The following is a 20,497-nucleotide window of genomic DNA, read 5'->3' as shown; positions in this document are numbered from 1 at the left end:
CTTTCCATGAAGGAATTTCTTCCTAATGTCCAGCCTAAACTTGTCCTGTTGCAACTTGAAACTGTTCCCCCTGGTTCTGTCTCTAATTACCTGTGAGAAGAGACCAGCAACAACTTCTCTACAATGTCCTTTCAAGTAATTGTAGAGCATGATGAGGTCCCCCCTCAGCCTCCTCTTCGTCAAACTCCAGCTCCCTCAATCACTCCTCATAAGATTTATTCTCCAGGCCCCTCAAGAGCTTTGTTGCCCTCTTTGATGTTTCATCTCTCTTAAAGACAATGAGATGTTGAGCTCTTCATGTGCAGAAAGTTGCTCAGTTCCCCTTTTTTTTTCCCTCGGCAAATTTCTGCATTATTTGTGAGCCAACCACTTGTTATCCAGCTCCTAGCTGTATAACCAGGCAGACACTCATTTCTGACTCTGAGCATAAGATAGTACGGCTGTGGACGCTAGCTTCCAATGGGGGTCTTTTTTTTTTCTTTTCTTTTAAAAGAACTTCAGAAGAACTGGACTAGATGATCTTCAGAGCTCCCTCCCAACCCCTACCATTCTGCCATGAAAATGGATGCTGGCCCTTTAAAGACACTGAATGACAGTAACTGGACAACTGGTCTCCAGTCCTGACATGGGCAAAAATCCCTCTCTCTCCCTGGTGTTCATATCCAGAAGCTGAAATACATGAGATCATACTAAAAGGAGTTGTCCTCATGGAAGAAAAACATTCTGCAGACCAGATCATCTCCAAGACATGATCACTGCCTGCACAGCAGCACTCAAAAAACACTGGACAAAGCTGAGCTTGGATGTTGAGCATGTAGATGATACTGATAGAAAAGTTATCTACTGTCTATTAAAAAAAAAAAATCACTATATTCTCCCTTCTAAGGGATGTTATTACTCAATAATTGGCCTCAGGCCAGCTTCCAAGAGAGTAGTGAGAAGGTTATTTTTGCAGAAACACAAATAACAGCTGTCCCTTGTCTTGGCTGCCACTCTCTCATTCACTGAAGTCAAGCCATGGCCAAACAGAGCTTCCCTGCCTGTGCCAGCTGCTTTACTCCTCCCTGCCTTGTGCTCTACTCCTGCCTTAAAGCAGACAGTTGTATCAGCCAGCATGGTGGAAAAAAATAACCCAGAGACTGTTTGCCTTCATTCCTAGGAGGAAAGACTGACTTAAGTCAGAGGTGGATAATTACACTTACTGTCCCAGATTTAAGCCACGAGAAGGTGGACAGGAAATCTTCCTTGGTCAGTAGGAATTTACGGTCTGTGTTCTGCTTTAGTCCTCCTGAAAAATAGGCAGGTTTCACTCAGCCAGCTTTCCACAGGCAAACTGTATGTCAGAGCCCACACAGGCACCAGGCCTGAGGAACAGGACAGTCATGCAGCAAAAGCCGTCAAGCAACCACAGACCTTACAGATCGTTTCTTTAGAGAGACATATAAAACCTGTACCTCTCAAAATATAAAATGATCCCTCAAGGTCTATTTGAAATGCTTTGGCCACTTTCCAGAGTTCCTCAGACTTCTTATTATATAAAAAGAAACTGAGACAATCATCATAAGATGATGAATTCCATACAGTGGTACCTGGGACCACAGTCCAGGAGCTGTGGTACCAAGCGCTGCCCTGTCCCAGTCTTCAGTTCCTGGTCAGCAAGACTCCTGTCTCCAGAGTCACCAGCAATTTTTACAGTGAGTTATTTAAGGGCAGCCCCAAGGTAGAGGGATGAAGGTTAATGGGATATTTGGACATTTTTAAGGCACTATTCTTGTGGGGGAATGTGTGTGGGAAAGGAAGGATATGCAGGTGCTGGGAATTAGCTCTCATCAGAGAATTGTCCCATTCCACCTGAGGCTTAAATGGCCTCTTGCTCCACAAAAAAGTGGAATGGTAGTGTGGTTGGGTTAGTTCTTCTGGGTTTCTTGGGCTGAGGACTTCTCATATGGAAGTGAGTTTATCTGCTGGGTTTGGAGTTTCATAGTCCTGGAGTACCTGTGGGTCAGACCAATAGGCCTGAAATCCAATAGCCTGAAGAAAAAGAGCTGTTGTAGGAATCTGGCTGGGCACACTGGGCAGAGCTGTGAGGGCAGCTGCTTTTGCGCTACTCCTGCCATATGCGAGATGGATGACAGGTGCACTTTGCATCTCACCTAGATGCAAAAGCAGTGAGGCCAGGGGCTGGATCTGAAGTCCCTGGTCTTGCCTGTCGGCTGCTGCTTTTTGGCTCTTGCACAAATAGCACAGGGAACCTGAGAAAGAAGCTAACATAGCCATGCACAGGGTCTGCAGCTCTTAGGTACATGCTTGGGGAATGTGGTGAGAAGCATGCGTTGTATATTTGCAGGCAACAACACTTGAGTGCTCTGAACTCACAAAGTAAAACTTTTTGTCGTCTGTAAGCATGGGTGCTTCTCATTGCTTGGAGTTGTTGCCATGTCCAGGGACAACACTTAAACCTCCAGCCCCTGCTGGCATGTAACGAAACAGGAAAGATAGATGTCTTATTTTATCTTTTTCTTTTTTTTTTTTTGCCCCTCAGGTTAGGAAATTGCTGAAACTTCTTTCTCCTTAAAAATCTGAAGTAACTCTTGCTGTGAGCAAAGACTAAGAGTGTGATTCAGAAGGTCTAAGGGGAAAAAATCAGATTTAGGATGGTAACCTTTACACAGTGTTTGCAATAGGGTCACCGGCACTTCCTCTGGCAATGACAGTTCTCTGGTATTCTTAGCTTGAAAGAGCTCTATGGCACATTTAATCATAGCTCTGGAACTAGTACCTGTTAGGAGGCTGATAATTACTCCCACAGCTATTGTGCTAATTGTCCCAAGTGTGCTGAAGTAGAGATACGACAGGGAATAGAAGTTGTCTGCAATGGCAGGCCTGAAAAAGAACAGGAAAAGTATTACACTCTCTTATTCCAAGCAACTTGAGAATGTGGTCTGTTTCCAGACGGTAAGTAGAGAGTTACTTCTGAACCAAGTGACCTGGTAGTCTTGAACTAACTACTTCCATATAATAAAAAATGCATTGAAAATTTGTTTTCAAATTTACAGGACAAGTTCCTTCATATGGGAGGAGAATGGTCAGTACGGTGAGGCAATGGATAGGAAGAGCAAGTTAAACAGGACAGTCTGGTCTCTTCCATTTAGTGTAGAGCTGTGCACTCCAGCTATGGAGATGAAAGGATAACTTCTTTAGAAGGGAGAACATAATCTGAAGGAGATGGCACACCCACAAAAGAAAAAAAAAAATAAGAAATGGGTCAGATCTAGCTCTTATCAGCCAGAAACAAAAAGGCAACTGCCACACCTCAGGTTATGCCTTATTTTCTTCTCTCTGACAATGGGCTCTGCTGCAACAGCTGCTTCCCAGCAGACACGAAGGCTCCTGCACTGCTCGTGCAAGAGGTGTAGCATAAGAAACTCAACATTGGGCATCCACGTGTGTACCGGGCTACCTGCTGATTGTACAGTGCTCTAAGGTGTAAGGACTGGGAATCCCTAGAAATGCACTGTTCAGCTGCTCTGTTCCTGCTGTTTCCTACATTGTCATGCGTAACCATTATGCTTACCTATGGTTGTCCAGGGCAAGACGTGGTAATCACAGACGGGAGAGAATCCCTTATATTTTGCCTGTTACACGGATTATGCCCTCTTCTGAATTTCATGAATAGAACTATTTCTGCACAGATGAGCTGTTTTAGGTAGAGCTGTTAAACTGGCGAATTGCCCTTTAAGTGCCTGCTACTAATTCATGTGACAGTGTGGAAGTTAATACAATAACTATAAATGTTACGCTTTCTTTAACACTGTGGTTCTCGGTAAGGCATGTCCAAGCCTTTAAGACTCAAATACTGAACTCAAGCTTTTCAGATCACTAGAAAGATTCACTTTGACTTCTGTTCTGGGATAACTTAGACAAACATCACTCTGACAGAAGAAAAAAAAAATTCAGAGAAAACTGCTTCATCTTAAACAGTCTAGCAGGTAAATCAGGGAGGAATGGTTAGAGTAACTCAAATTCTAGGTAGATGTTCATGTGGCTTTAAAACAAAAACATACTTTGTTGGCTACACGTGAGGAAGTTGTATACCTTTCTGCAGCTGGTGCTTTGAAACCTGTTGTGAATGGACTTGTTGTTGACATCAAATTTCCTGAGGACATATTACAGCCTTCCACTGAGAGATAGAGTGGCCTGGTCTTCTCTGGGAGTGGAGGATAAACCTGAGACCCAAGTCCAACCCAAAGTGCCATAGTAAAGCCACTGAGAAGACCCACAAATGCACCCTGAAAAGCAGAAAATATAACATGGATTTACATGGAAAGCAAAAGGATACTTAAAAAACCCACCCAAACAACCAACCCACCTAGATGATTAGGAAACAATTAAGATGAAACTAAACTGAGTATGCTCCATAGTGAAAATGTAATACACAGTTGGAGAGAGCTGGGTAGTCTACTTCATCTCTCTTTTGGGAAATACAGTATTTACTGGCAGCTCCTGATCACACCTCTCTTTATTTTGCTGCTATGCCTTTGCAATCAAAGGATACCTTTGGGCTGCCTGGTACATAGGAAAATACTGCTTTTCTTGAGGCCCTCCTTGAACAAATACAGAAGCAATTTTTCTCTTTTCTCATGTGATGTTTTTGCAAAAGTCTCTTCTGCTTCACAGTGGGGTTATTTTTGGCTGACAGCTAATGATTTTTTTAGTGGCTTTTTTTTAGCTCATAAAAATTTGCAAAGAGGCAAATGTTAGTGATAAGTGAACCTTAATAAAGAGCAATCCTGTCAGAGTAATTCATGGATCAAATTCCCAAAGTTTGTCGAATCTGATTTTTGATGTAATAGCTTTTATCCTCTGGAAAGGATAATTTTGCTATAATGAAGCACTCTGAAAATCACACCCATTCAGTCTACAAGTGCTTGCAACCCGTTTTCTTGGCCTGACCCCCTTTTGCTCAGACAGGCCAACATCCTCCGAGTCTACTGGCTGTTCAGCTACATCTCAAGACACATTCTTTCCTGCTTCTAAAACTGTGTTTTCCACAAATTCTTGCCAAAGTTTCATTTCTATTCATTTTTTTTCCTCTCTCTGGTCAGGTAAATCTCTTTGTGGGAGGGAAATTCTAGTTCCCATACAGCCCTGTTTATCACTTCCTTGTGATAAGGAGGAAAGGGAGCAAGGGGAAATATCCTCACGGACATCACTCTTGCCTACCAACATAATAACATTATTGGACAGAAAAGGGGAAGGAGGCACCCAAAATTATCCATGAATTTTGCATAAGAAAGGCTTTAAATTTCTACTTACAATTTCATTTACAAAGGGGAACAGGATTCCCAAGCTAAACAGTCCTAAAAGGGGGCCACCAATCATGCCAAAAATGCTGAGCGCTGCCTGAGGAAGAAAAAGAGTCTGCTGTTAGGTGTTGTGAAAGGAAGTTAAAGCCTCCAACATGGCAAGAAGAGAAGATGCTGAGAAGGAAATTATGGTGGGTTTGTTTTTTTTTTAAACTGGTGCAATTTCAGCTGGCAGGACTTGGTACAGTTACACGCTTAAAGCAGAGGCTAAGCCATGGGCTGTTTGAGGCCACTACCCCAGAAAGAATAAAAAATAATCTGTTAATGGTATCCAGCAATTATTTTCTTACATAATTCATTCCAAGTTGTTCAACGTGGGCATGAAAAAGCAGTGTGACACCTACCTGCAACATTGTTCCCATGAGAGATGCCAGTCCAGCCATACCAATGCACACTATGCCATAAAACAGGCCTGTGTGGGAAAAGCAGAGCGATGCGTAAATTTGCCAAAGTTTGAAAATCACTAATGGAGGTGTTTCCATCGAACCCAGCATGGCCTCTGCCATCTGCAAACAAAGCTGTTAGCACCTGGGTTTTTTTCCTAAGAGAGCCTGAACTGTCCAAAAGGTCAGGTTTCTGTTTGCACTGAGAAGAGATCACGAAAACCTGACAAAATCCTCTTCCTGTGTGTTACTAAAGATTAGTTACTCCATGGCAGCCACACAGAGTAGCCATGCTGGCCATACCACACGTACTGTTTGTATTTCTCAGGTAATCTCCTGTGTCATGAGCCTTGTTTTGAGGGAATGATTTTTGCTTCTCAGTCTAAAGACTTTGGAGCAAGAAACTAAATGCTGGTGGATTATCGGGAGCTGGCGCCACAACAAAGAACATCCTGCATCACCAGGACATAGCATCTCTTCCTGGGACCCATAACACCAGCTTATTTGTCTTTTTCATCTCTAACCCTGTTGAGTTTCACTGCACGCACAATAGATTAATCTTTATTTAATACGCTGTGTGCCAGGCAACTCATGAAAAGGCCAACAACAGTTTTGGAATAAACGTTGCTTGCAATACTGTTTAAGGAAGTGCTTGCAGGTGAAAATGTTTAATACTTGTTACCTGGCACCAGTCTGCTGTGCCCCCTGGTATGGGCCATGGGCCATCATGTTGGGATTGTAGTTTTTCCACGCTTATTACAAACTCTGTATTGGGCTACACTTGCAACTGGCCACAGACAGCACAACTAGCACAACTAGAGATTTAAACATTCTGCTCAGCCTAGTTCTGACCCTCTTCTTTGAGCTGCATTAAATGGAGGAGCTGAACAGACTGAGGGTCTGAGAGTATGTCAGAGAATACCTGAAGTTTCTTGTTCTCTGCAACGTTATCGGGACACAATGCTATTGCTTGTTTATTGCTCAGTTCAAAAGGTTTGTTAAAAAATTGCTTCCTGTGCTTCTCAGTTTTGGCAGGTGGATGAAAAAATAACAGCTGTTTCAGTCTGAGACATCTGGCTTTGCAGTACTGCAAGTCAGTACTGAATACAGACACAGTGCCTGTTTCCTGCCTACAGATCAAACAAGAGGGCTTTCTTTTTTTCCTTATGCTCACTTGAAACAGCTTGTCCCCCATTCTGTGTAAAACCTACGCAGGTGATCTCATCTCCCCCAAGTACTGCACCAATGTAATCCTGTTGGTGTGAATGTGCTTCCTCCTGACTTACACAGCCATAACTGAGATCTGAATCAAGCCCATACTTTATAAATCAGAAGTGGAAAACAGAGTTTCCAGACATACTCATCCCCATAGAAATCCTTGACAACGTCCTTTCAGAGAGGGATCTGACGTGCGGCTTAATGAGGTCTTCGACAGTCACGGCAGCCAGAGCGTTGATGCTGGAGGACACGGTACTGTAGGAGGCAAGATTTATACATGTTTGTTTGCTTTTTTATCTTAGAAGCTGAAATCATAGATAACAGATGGGTTAACTGCCAGAGAGAAAATGCCCCTTTCTAGAACAGTGTCAGAAAACTGATGTAACTGCTGCACTGGTTGAAGTGACTTATTATTCCAGATGACGCAGTTAAGAGCTTACAAGAATTGTTTAAAATAATTGCTTTTAGTGAAGACAAGGCAAATCTTGAAGAAAGGATGGGCTGGAGAAGTCAAAGAAAATATCTACTACATGTGGCTAAGCTGTAAATACTACTGGTATACTTGATACCTTCACAAATTATCTACACGGTATTTGTATGTGTAAGTAAAATTTCTATATGCAGGTCAGTGATTACTTTGCATGCACTCTCAGAGGAGGATTCAGATAATCTAATTATAGTAATCTAAAAATTAGGCATGTAGTCCAAACTGAACTACTCCAGGCTCCCTCAGGGGTCTGAAAAAACCAGCACTTCTAAGGCACAAAGCTGCTCAGATGACCTTGGATCAATGTGTACCTTGCTCTTGCAAACCACCAGCTTTTCCTCAGTGCATGGAAAACAAATACCCTGACTGTTCCCTATATTTATGTAGCTACAAGCACTCAAAACAAATTCTGGTGTCATTCTCAAGTTTCCTCATATTTATCTGTTGACTATTGTTCAGAGCCTTCCTTGAGAGAGGCAACGTTTCCTAAAAGATGCTCCTTGGGAAAGCTGAACAAAACACTCCGCACGATGAAATAAGAAGGGACTGAGCTGTCTCCTTCAGTAAAAATATATGGTGATTGTTGTTTTCATGGGGTTCATTCAAGACAATTAGAAGTCTGGGAACTCTTTTGTAAACAATACTCTAAAGGTCAGAGATGAGGAAAAGGAGATGGTTTTACAGATACGCAGGTATGAAACTGGAAAATCAAAGATGAGCAGAAGGAAATTCCCCCAAATTGTAGCTATTTTGTGTAACCACTCATTCATAATATTTAAAAATTCCTATAGCAGAGGCGCTTTAAAAGCACTGGGAGGTGGATTTCCTAGTGCTCTGCGTCGCCTGTGGCTAGGTGTTTCCTCATGTCGCTAATAGGGAACACCAAAAAGCTTTGAGTCTTAGGACCTGAGTGTCATTTTTAAGCTGCATCAGCATGGATAGTGGGTTTTTCTGAACAACAAAAATTAGCTAGAAAAAGAAAAGAAATGCTGAAGTTTTAGTATAGATGAAACTTTAACGAGAAAGGAAAAAAAAAGACACTAGATTCCAAATTATTAAATTACCTTAATGTTCCACTGTAGGCACTAGCCACAAAAAGCCCTGGCACTCCTGGAAAATCGTGGAGAATATCCACCACTAGGTATGGCATTAGCTGAAAGATTCAGAATATGAAATATTACTGTTCCTACTTTTTTTTGTCACTGTATTATTTTTGTTATAGCCTTCCCACTGGCATTCTGCCCAGCTCTTCTAATTTTGAATGCCTCACTGTGCACTATTTATTGGTTTTCTACAGAGAAAAGCAAACATAAAACATGTACTCAAGATACAGCAAAGTCAGCTTAGACCATCTAGCAGATGTGACCACAGAGCTGCGCCATCAGGCTTGGCTTCCAGTGACACTTGAACCAGAAGCTAGCACTAGGCAACAGGTAGCCTATATTTTACATCACTCTGTTGGACTTGGGTGTCACAGAAGACGCCGATGTCTGCTGCTGACTCTACAAAAAGGTTTTAGATACAGTCCAACAAACTCAGGGTAGCTGAGAACAATGACCTTATTGGAAACCGTGTGTCATTTGTTGACCTTTGCAAGATGTGAGTGCTGCAAAGAGAGGAATTTTAACATTTTCTTCCCAGGAACCACTTTTTTTTTCACAGATGAATTAGTTTTTTCTGCATCTTGCTTTCAGTTCCCACCAAAAGAATTGGACTGACAGAAACAACTTTATTTCCTTGAGGTTTCCATCTCGGTTTCCAGTATCTCATTTAATTCTACCCTTAAAGACCAGGTGGTCCATTCTCAGGTATCCTGTTGTCTGTGCTCTTTTCCCAGCTTTCCAGCTATGGTCTGTGGGGTATTACCCAGAGTCTATGATTATCCCAGGCATAAACATACAAAAAGCCCCCAAAACCAAAACAACCAAACACAAAGTCCAACAACAACAACAAAAAAACAACTTGTATGATTTCCTTGGGCCCTGACTCTGGTCAGTCCTTGGGCTCCCAGAGCTCCTGTCCCTCAGTCAAATCTGCTACTCAGGGCCACTGGAATTTACAAGGTCTTTTCTCCACAGCATGGTACAACACGATTTAATTGCCCAGCTCTTCTCTGAAGGAGGGAAGGATACACCACCACTGGCCAAGATCCACCTGCTGGTTGCCTTCTTTCAGGTGTGTGCTTTAGGTACAATCATGTTTCAAATCCGAAAAGGCTTTCACCTCTCTTGGCACAGAGCAGTTTTGATCAGCTCACCTGGCCCACAGTCACTCATGCAGGCACTGCTGTTTCAGCCGTCCCCGGCAGCACTCTCTTCCCCTCGCTTCTCTCTGAAGTGCCATTTCAGGCACTGCTGGCCTCATTTTGGGTGAAAACCCCAAATATCTGCAGAGGTGGGTGGACTGAGCACTCTCCACATTGGTGCTCTCCATGCCACCCTCCTTACCTGCCACTGAGTGACCTGCAGCTCTGAGACAGCTGTAGGACAGCAACGATGACACATCTGCTGCTTTCTCCAGGGTATTCCTTCCTGCCATGGTCTCATCTTAATCTCTCAGTGTTATAGACTCACCTGATATGGGACTTGTGCATGTTATTATACCTAACCACCTGGCTCTTGAACCCTCCCAGGTCTGGTTATTATGGCTGCAGAGGACGGATGGCCCTTCACCACCCTCCCCTGAAACGTGGGTTCCTACCTGGTCAAATGCTGACACCTTCTTTGATGTCCACGGGTCACAATCCTTGTAGATGGAGTAGAGGGACAGGCCACACAGCGTGGCGGAGGTCAGGATCACCCAGAGGCCCACCAGGTTGATGTAGAGAGACCTGCACCAATACACACAGAAATACCATGTCAGAGCTTGACGTCCAGTAAGAACCTGCCAGGGCTGAGTGAGAAAACACCAGGACCTAGGAGACCTCCTGGTCTGCAGCTGCCCGCTGGGAAGGGAGTCACGATACAGCTCCCACAATTTCACCTGGTGTGAGATGACGTTTTTAAACACAGGAATTAGACTTCTGGTATTGGTGGTATGGTCTCTGAGTGCCCATCCTCTGACAAAGTCTGCTTGGAAGATGATGGGAGTGATATGGCAATCACTACATGTCATCATGTGCCTGAGTTTTACATTGCAGGCAGCTGGCCAGAAGACACTCTCACACCCCTTGGTAAAGACAAACCCCTGACACATTTGTAAAGCAGGGTGCCCCAGATAAAAGTGTGGGGTACCTTTTAGTCAGCAGCAACATTCTTATACAAAAAATTCCCCATTTCTTCCCAGGACAGTATCTGTGAGAGGCAGCAATGAGGACTTGGGACCTGATCTGGAGACACCTGTCCTTGCCCAGTAAGGACTTTTTTCTTCTACCTAACTATCTGATCTCAAATATTTGTTTCTCAGCTCTTGATGACTCCTGGGTCATGAAGTTGTTCTCACCTAGGGTGATGAGTTCAAGCAAACACATTCACTGTGAGCTTGGCCTTGAAAAACAACATTCCCTTCCAGCAAATGTCTCCCAGTTATCTGTGTATCATCTGCTAATAGTGATTTACCTGCCTGACAGATCACATAACCTGGACCTGTACCAACTGCTAAGACCTCCGCTGGGAGGGCCTCTGGTTTCTCTGCAAGTATCTCCATGCTTGCCAATGCTTCACGAGGCCTTTTAATGCTTTCAGTTCCCAGAAAAGTAAGCAACATCAGCCTTTGGACTGCTCTGGATGGCCATCAGGATGAGTGAAAGTAAATTTAACTTTATAGGCCTTTTTAGGCATTGAAACAGACATTTTCATAAAATCACAGAATTGTTGAGGCTGGAAAAGACCTCTGAGATCGTCAAGTCCAGCCTATGACCCAATACCAGCACATCGGCTAGACCACAGCACTAAGTGCCACATCCAGCCTTTCCTTAAATCCCTCCAGGGACGGTGACTCCACCCCTTCCCTGGGCAGTGCATCCCAGTGCCTGAGCACCCTCTCCATGAGGAAGTGCTTCCTGAGATCCAACCTAAACCTTCCCTGATGCAGTTTCAGGCCGTGCCCTCTCGTCCTGTCACTAGTTGCCCGAGAGAAGAGCCTGACCCTCACTTGACTACAACTCCCCTTCAGGCAGTTGTGGACGATTGGAATAATACTAAAGATAAAGCTAAGACAACAGAGTTAGCAAACATACACCATTCTAGAGTAAAGGCTGATCAGAAATTACTAAGTCCAAGGAAAACAGAAGTGTCTGCCAGTTTCCATAGTGAATTCCTACAAAAAAAGTCATGATTATTATGAGAACAAAACATAAAATTCCTCAGCAATGTTATCATTGAATAAAACAATTCTGCATTTTCTCATCCTCACCAGTATGGAAAAAAACTTTGTCTTTACTTAGCAAAATTCCCACACAATGATTTAGAGTAGAGTAGCAATTCAGGATGCCATGCTGATACGGCTTCAGTGTAAGTACTATATCATTTGGTCTTTAGGTTGCATATAAACTTAATGCAGCTATTTGTATGCAAGAATACTGGCACATTCTGAAACATTCTGCTACAAAGTTCAATGTTACAGCAATTATATGTAATTCAAACACCAGCATTTATTGTGTGATTTGTCTTCTACCTGGTTCACAAAGCAGAAGGCAAAATTTGTTACCCTTTACAAACGGATTTTACACAGATAAAACCCCCTACTTTTAAAAAAAATTCCCTTATAAAGAACAGTCACTGCTAAAGTCAGACGTTAAGATTTACTGTAGGCAGACTTACAATTTTGCATGGAACCGGGTTTTGCATGAAATGTATCTCTGTACTTGAGACTGGTTGATCCCATATATGCCAGCCCACGTGAAAGCCCCACCAACAACAATCGTCCAGAAGGTGTGCCTTCGCAGAGGACTGGGATCAAAGCTACAAGAAGGAAACAAGAAAACAAATTCAGAATACAAAAACCTTCTCATTGCGAGAAGATCTTAATTCCTAGGGGAAAAATATTTCCCCGTATTTCTTCAAATTCAAACGCTCTTAATTTGGCCCAGATTTTGATCATTCCGATATTTCAATGCTATATGAAATTGCAGAAAGCAAATTGTAAAACTCAAAGCTGAAATCATGATCCAGTGAAACACTCTCATCTGTCCAAAGTCGAACTGATTTATCTGGCCGCAAGCCACCGTCTTAAGCTGCATGATGCCTGTGATGACTGTGATGAAATGATGTTCCAGTAAAAAATTTAATATGCCTGCTTATCTAGAGGGATATCAGCCTAACACCAATATATAAGTGTGCTTGCACACCCAGCCTTTGTGGACAGAGACTCCATAAAACATTTTGCTGGTTTAGCTATAAGTGAGTAACAGATATTAGATGGCCATAAATAATTATTTTTTTAAAATCACATTTTAATATAGCAACACATGATGCTTATCATGGTGAACAACGTAGTATTATTTCACCTGTTATATGCCTTTATTACTTTCCTTTTTCCATATGTAAACTCTATATTAGGGGAAAAAGCAATGCAGTATTATCACTGCAAATCAGCCAAACAGATGGAAAAAAATGACTGTTCACAAGAAGAAAAAAAAATACCCACAGGTGAATTATTTACTCAAGAACTTGGTGATGAATTTTACAGAAAAACCTCATAAATATTGTGAACTGACAGACAAAAGGGCAAAAGGCAGTACTTGTCACACTAAACTTTCACTGTTAGTGCTGGGTGTAGTTTCTCAGAGGAATCACCCATCTATTCAAAGCACAGCAACTTTTTTTGGAACTTTGATTCAACATTGTCAGAATGAATATTCTTGACCTCATAAAATGATACTTTTAGGCTAGGATTGGCTACAGTAGAAGGCAAAATATTATTAAAACTACTTCTAATTTTTTTCAGATTATATAAAAGCTATTCTTTTCCCAGTTGTTTTGGTTCAGTAGCTGAAATGACAAATCAGCTGTTTGCAAATTGTAAGGATAAATATGACTGTACTCTCCTATTCACCATTCGCCATTCACTTTCAGTGGAATCCAAAATGTATCCTTAAAATACCTATTTGACAAAATAAAAAGGTTTTTCTGTTTACAGGATTTTGTGTGGTGTAAAACCTAGAAAATATTGCCCAATCTAGTTAAGCTCGTTTAAAAATATATAAAAATTGGGTCACAACTCCTCCCCTCCTCCTCCTTCAGGAGCAATTTAATTTCACAGTTAATCACATGGGCTCTATTTGTAGAAATAGAGAGGCATCTGCAAGCGCAAACTCACTCCCAGAAGTTTAGTCTTCCTCCATAGTAGGAATCGTTTACAATGCGTCCGAATCCTCCCTGAACCACCGAAGCTCGTATAATCACAGATAAAAATCCAGCGACCATGATTCCAATCTGGAAAACATCTGTCCACACCACTGCCTTCAGACCGCCCTGCATGAGGAAGAGCACGGATCAGGTACAAGAGGGCAGCAGCACCCTTGCTCAGCACTCACATTCAACGATGAGAAATGTCCCTATCCGAATTATGCACAATAATCTAATCTTTTTTTAATAGAAGCAATACTATACTGGAGTGTTTAAGAAGTGAATTCTGGAACCTATTCAGGACATCCTGGTCTCTTTGTGAAATGCACTAGAATTTACTTTACACAGTTTAATCCTTCACCAAACCTGAAGTTTGTAACAAAAGATAAATTGGCAGACAGTGCTCATCTTACACATATACAGTGCCACTAATTCCAGAAGGCATACCATTCATGTGAATAAAAATAAACATGATTTAATCCAAAATATACTTTGTCATTGAAGATCCATTTAATAACTTTTAGACACTCGGTCAATTAACACCTATCTGAAGGCCAATTTGTTCACATGGCACTTGCTATTTCCAGTGGCTCTTTCAACAACAGACAGGACTGTAATAGTCGCAGTAAGCAGGTGCTTGAAAAATTACACAGCTAAACCCTACTAATTAGAAGAAAAATCACAGAAGGATTTTTAGGAAAGGAAATCTATCCTTTTGCTGTTCTTTCACCAACAATGGAAATTTGAATGTATCAAATTAGAAAAGGTTTGAGTTATACAGTGGCTGCCTTTGCATCCAGAGAAGTCCCTGGGTGAATACGGCCCTGTGGTTTCAGCTGTGCTGTGAGATTTTACTGGGGTAACCTGGTTTTTAGGCTACTTTTCAATAAATTCCGCATTTGATGTGAATGGTGAAAGGAACAGAGATTGTTCTCAGCTGAATGGCCTACATACCAGTGTGCAGTAGAAAGTGCAGACCAAGCCAGTTGACACCACCGAACCCCACAAGTTGAAGCCAGTGACTGAAAAAGAGGGAAACGGCACCAGTGTGAATGAAGCACTGGGGACAAAAAAACTGAAGATCAATTTTTCACCCCCAATCTGGCTGTTCAAAAAAAGTAGAAATAAGTAAAATGCAAAAGTAGGAGGCAAAAATGGCAACAAACAGATTAGTTAGTCAAAACCAGGGCATTCGCCCTAGCCAGTTGTAAAAATTAAACAGTTGTTACAGACATCGGAAACTGCTAAAGAAGTAAGATGTATTTCAGCATTTAAGAAGTTATTTGTCTTTAATGTGAACACTGACAAGCAACACATTGAATATGTTCTGAGGCCTCATAAAATACATGTCTTTCCCTGAAGCACCTGGGTAGTCCCCACAGAGTCCTCAGGCAGGGATTCAAGGAAGTAAAGAGCATGCGGATGCTCCTCGGAGGCAAGATGGTTCAAGCATTGTCTGGAAGAAATGTGTCAGACTAAAAACCTTTATTTTATTCTTTCATGGAAACATGATAGTATGACTATGCTAGACCACACTGTCCTGTGGTTGCAATACAGGCTGTTGCTGCCCTAGCTTGGCACACTCACGTGCTGCCAGGCAGGGCACTCGGGGGCTCCCTGACAAATAGCTTGGGCTCATGAGAAACCCCACAACAAAACTAATGAAAAACTCTGCTTCTAGGTGGGACCCAGCTTGGTTTAGCACGTATTTTTGCATGGCAAACATAAACATCAAAGATATAAAACAATTGTGATTTTCATTCTAGCCAAAATGATTCAATTTTTATTTGTATTTTGTTATTGCCTTTTCTTGCCAAGTGGACTCATTAATTGTGGCAGATTAAAAGTTTCACTTGGCTCCTCATAAAAGCTTTTTTCACCCTTTAAAAATAAATGTGGCTCAAAGTAAAGATTCATTTTGAAGTAGAAAATGGAAATATTTCATTTTGTAAATATCACAACAAACATCCTAAGTCAAAGACTTCTTTGCTGTTGATTTGGTTTTGCTGGCAAAATGACAGGCCGAGTTAAACAGCTCCAGGCAGCCTAAGTCTGTATTTACAGAACTTTTGTCTTGCTCCTCGCTTGAGCACTTAACCAGGGAAACTGAATGTATGTTTAGTCTCTGCGTTGCCTTCAAAATTTTCTGAATGTAGCTATTACCTAAGCATACTGCAGGAGAGGTAAACGACAGAAGGACTGCCCCTTGAGCCTTTTCTATACTTCGTTACAGGGAGAGATTAAGGGACCAGGATTAGAAATAGGAGGTCTTCTATCAGAGTTCCCATCAGGATCAACAGAAATTGTAGAAGACTTCACAGTCGTCAAGACTTGAGCTGTATTTTCAGGTGTTCATTGCTGATAAAAACCATACCAGTACCATATGCTGAAAACATTGTAACAGTAGAAGAACGGTTGGAGTACACTCATCTTACCTTGATTTAGTGCTAAAGCTGGAGCATAAATGACAATACCAGTGTATAAAATCTAGAAGGGGAAAAAAGATATAATATCAAAATGAATGCAAACTACTGGAAAGGTGATAGCTTTCCAAGATGCTTTCTTTTCAAGCATTTATGCAGTCTGTATTTCCTAAATTTGTCTAACTGTTGGAAAATAATTCCAACCGTTAGAAGATGAATACCTGAGACTAACCAGCACTGCAGCCCAGTGTTCTTAAAACAAATACCGGGGACTTAAATGCCAAATCCCTCTTCAGCTTCTCCTGGCTTTTATAATTAACTTATTGCTTTAAAACTGCAGTCTTACAGCAGAAACAAGAGCAAAAGGAACCTGACAGAAGTTTACACTGGTTTGTCCAGAATCTACTACAACTTATTTTTTCAGTGTTGGGATCAATATGCCTCTCACTATGCAACTATAATGCACGTGAGTAAGAACAAAAAGTACAGCATAAGTTAGTTATTATGGATAGCATTGTAAGGAATTACACTCCTGTAAGATGAAGCCATGCACAATTATCAGCAGGTTTGTATTCTAACCCAACACAGTAAAGATACAGGAAAAACAAGGATCTACTCCACCCACTTCTATGGGCGCAATGGGATTCACAGGCTGATATCCTCTATAATTTCTCTGTGTATATTTTTAAAACCTGATTGCGTTTTTTACCATGCCAATATTCACAGAACAGTTAATATTACACCATTAAGATCTTGCAGGGTTTCCTCTTCTCACTATTCTTTTCATTATTCAGGTTAAGTTGTTAGTGCTTGGCACAGAAAGACACCTACAGTTCATTTCCTTGAGCACACATTTAAGTTGTACAGAAGTCTTTTCCTGGTCTTTGCAAGCAAAGATTATGCTTGGCTTGTTCCAACTTACGCAATGGTGATGTCTTCATATTTGCTGGTGAAACGGTGTCAGGATTCACACATGCTAGCACTCTACTTTTCCTATGGGCTTCTGTATCTATAAATGCCAGCTAAGTAGCACTGTTTTAGTAAGTCAGCACTTCACTGACCACCACCTTATTGGCTCAAGTGTGGTTGCCCTGTAACTCCTGGTATGTCTTAGAAACTAAAAAAAAACAGGCAAAAGGCAAGCACACAATCTCAAAAGCTTTCTGATTGCATATTCCTTCTTGTTTTGAATTCCCCAAAAGGTCTATTACAAAACTGAAAAAAACCCGTACTTCTGTTTCTAGTTCACTTTCCACATGCTCACAGTTAAAAGCTGTGCTCTCATACTACTACCTGAATGGGCTGGATACAGCAAATTGCACCAACCATAATTTTAGGGATTGCTAAATTTTAGGGATAGCAAATGGTACCACTCAAGGTGGTACTATTAATACCCAAGGCAGTACCATTTGCTACTTCTCTGTTCACAGACACTCATTTTTTCCCAGTGATGGCGTGCAGTAAATGACAGTTTCTGATAGCTTATTCTGTCATCTTTCACAGACCTTTGAAAATTAGTCAGACTCCCCAAATCCACGCACTGGTGCTGCTGTAGCTACCTGGGGCACATTTAGATTTTGGACCAATTGTGGGTTTCTCCAGCAGGCAGGCAAGGGGCTGCTGTTCACACTCTGCCCTGCAGTGAAGGATCTTAGCACACCGCTGGTGCCAAGTGACTGCTCAGGGTGCTCAATAACGCACACAGAGACACAAGAGGCAGGTAGCCCAGCATCTGCTCTCCATCTCACTGCTTTGGAGCAGAAAAAGCTTTGTTTCTCCCGCTCTCAGCCCCCATGCACTGTGGTAAGTAACCTCATCAATTGTTCAGAGAAAACAGACAGTTACAGATCGAGAATCTTGTTGGCTATGAGGACCGCAGATCAGCTTTGAGGTTTACTTGCCGTTTGTATAGTGAAGAGGACTGTTCCACAGAGGCGCAGGTATTTATTAAACCGAAGCTCTAAATACTGCAAAAGAGAAGAAAAAACAAATGTTTACACTGAAACTTGGCACTGTTGATAGGACTACAGTGAACCAACAAGCAACACCGAAAGGGCATAGTGTCATCTTTACATTTTCATGAATGGCCAAAACTCCTACAGTCACCTTGACTGCTATCTCTTTCAACTTGATTTGACAATTCTTTACAGATCTCACCACCAGGTAATAACAAATGAGCAGGCAAAGTAGACATTAGCTAGTCAGTATATGACAGAGTCTGCAGAATGGAAACTGGTGCTACTCAGGTGCCTCAAGGCAGTCAAGAAACAAGGAGCTCAGCACCACGACCTGGCAAAGACCAGCACGTATTATGACAGAAACTGAATATGCTGAGTTAGAAGGGACCCACGAGGATCATTGAGTCCAACTCTTGAATCCACACAGGGCAACCTAAAAGTTCACAATGATGTACCAGCAAACAACATAATCCACTTGCATTGTGAAGTCAGAAAGAAAAATAAAACATTATGGCTATTCCTAAGCCTTAGTCGATTTATAAACTCTCTCATTATATGTGTCCATCTGGGCTGCTATGATAGAGAGCAGAAGGTTTTCAGCGGTCAGTGGTTTCCTCCCACAGTAACCTCACCATACTCTACCAGCAAGTGGAAATCCAGCCACTTGCAAAACAGGAACCCCCACTTTTCTATCTAGCCTGGGACTGTATGACCTCTGAATGAGTTTCTCATGCTGTAGGGAAGATTTCTTCCCACCATTTGTCCTAACAAACCTCTAGGGTGTGGCATTGTACAAAACGGATCTCTTTTGCCTATTCAATCAACACAAACACTGAAGTATCTCAAAGTGCTCGCTCCTGAATCGCACATTTGAAGCATCATCTGTGAGAACGGCCACAAAAGGAAGCAGTGCTAAACCCCTGGACTGACACAAAAAGTTGTTTAATCTCTGAACTCTGTCCACAAATATAAGTTATACCTTTTATAGGTGCGTTACTCTGATTAAACCCCAAGATTATCAGTGAGTTTACAGTCATAATTATAATCTTTATTTAAAAGATATCTATTTTAAGTATCATCATAACTGACAATCAAAAAAGTTAGTAGTTAAAAGCCACTGGAAGCCATCAGATATTTTCAATGGTGAATTCTTATCTAAATCTACCAAAATAAATCTTGTTTTCAGACTCCAGTGCTTCAACACTCTTGTTCAGTGTAATAAAATGATAGACCAACTTTAACCTGCCAACTTTCTTTATCTAGCCAACTTTAACCTGCACCATTTCCCCTTTCCCAATGTCCTCTGTGAAAAGAGCAATTTTCCCCCAAAATCTGCAGCTAGGAACAATCTCCGTGCAACAAGATAAACAGGTTGCACAGACCTTCTAAATCAGAAGAAAGTCCTGACCACATGTTTCCTCACCCCAAAACAGTCAGACTCGACCTGTGCCTATCCCATCAAGCCAGATGTCTCTTCACTGCTAGCTATAACTTACACTGAGCTGAAGACCAGCTCAGACATACCACGGTGGAAGTAAGAAAACTCAACTCACAGACACAGAGCATTTGCTCATGTCCCTGTACAAGCACGATGGAGAAGACATTCACCAGTGTGAACAGCCTCAGGTGGAAATGGTGTATTCTCAAAACCTCTAGCTTCTCAAAACCTCTAGAAACAGCACAAACATATACTTGGAGAGGCATATCTGGAGGCAGCGCTATGTGAGAACTCTGTTTCCTATGTCAGATGTATATTAATTACTCATCATTAACCACATGTCACCATCTACACTGCACAAGGATTAACCTTGAACTGATGATCTGGAGCAATGAACCCATCTAACATGATTTGAAACAATTTGGAATGAACACTATCACAGTTCAGATAGCCTAGTGGGAGGTGCCCACCCATGGCAGGGGGGTTGGCCTAGAGGATCTCTAAAGTCCCTTCCAACTCAAACCATTCTGAGTCTAGGGTTCTATCTATGATTCACGCCTCCTCAGCCAAGACAGCAGGGCTGAGCATCTCCTCTTTGTGGAGGCTGCACGGGTAGACTGTGGACAAAGCAGGCTGCAGCCTGCTCTTGTGAGTGGAGAGACACAGGGCAGTACAGACTGCAGGGTAATTTGTGGGAAGAGACATGTAGAAAGCGGGCATGAGAAGCCCCCAGCTCCCTGAAAATTGTGGAAATGTTTGTTCCGCTCCACCTTACCTCGTAGGTGCTGGTGATGCCCACCCTGTAGAAGACCGGCAGGAAGATCTCAGCGCTGCACAACACCATCAGGGTGTAGGCAATGGCAAAGATGCAGAATATGGCACCGAAGCGGTACACCTCGGCGGGGGTGCCCAGCACAGTGATGGCTGACATGAAGCT

General features: G+C 42.1%; 1 protein-coding gene across 1 annotated transcript in view; it reads right to left on the bottom strand.

Moving 5' to 3' along the window:
• The window catches only part of SLC5A8 (solute carrier family 5 (sodium/monocarboxylate cotransporter), member 8), a gene marked incomplete at its 5' end in the record, with an annotated part of 21,403 nt that extends 909 nt beyond the window's left edge, over positions 1-20,494 (bottom strand). The window contains 14 exons of the mRNA XM_009865188.1: positions 1,203-1,288; positions 2,780-2,883; positions 4,096-4,289; positions 5,317-5,403; positions 5,711-5,778; positions 7,110-7,222; positions 8,519-8,607; positions 10,155-10,284; positions 12,215-12,355; positions 13,713-13,867; positions 14,696-14,763; positions 16,177-16,228; positions 18,066-18,131; positions 20,336-20,494. Coding sequence (XP_009863490.1) covers positions 1,203-1,288; positions 2,780-2,883; positions 4,096-4,289; positions 5,317-5,403; positions 5,711-5,778; positions 7,110-7,222; positions 8,519-8,607; positions 10,155-10,284; positions 12,215-12,355; positions 13,713-13,867; positions 14,696-14,763; positions 16,177-16,228; positions 18,066-18,131; positions 20,336-20,494 — 1,512 coding nt within the window. The remainder of the gene's footprint in view (positions 1-1,202; positions 1,289-2,779; positions 2,884-4,095; positions 4,290-5,316; positions 5,404-5,710; positions 5,779-7,109; positions 7,223-8,518; positions 8,608-10,154; positions 10,285-12,214; positions 12,356-13,712; positions 13,868-14,695; positions 14,764-16,176; positions 16,229-18,065; positions 18,132-20,335) is intronic.
• Between the last annotated feature and the right edge of the window lie 3 nt (positions 20,495-20,497).

The sequence above is a fragment of the Apaloderma vittatum genome, unplaced genomic scaffold (assembly GCF_000703405.1).
Source record: "Apaloderma vittatum isolate BGI_N311 unplaced genomic scaffold, ASM70340v1 scaffold10370, whole genome shotgun sequence".
NCBI classification, from domain to species: Eukaryota; Metazoa; Chordata; class Aves; order Trogoniformes; family Trogonidae; genus Apaloderma; species Apaloderma vittatum.
The sequence above is the reverse complement of the archived record's forward strand: the minus strand, read 5'-3'. Positions and strand labels throughout refer to the sequence as shown.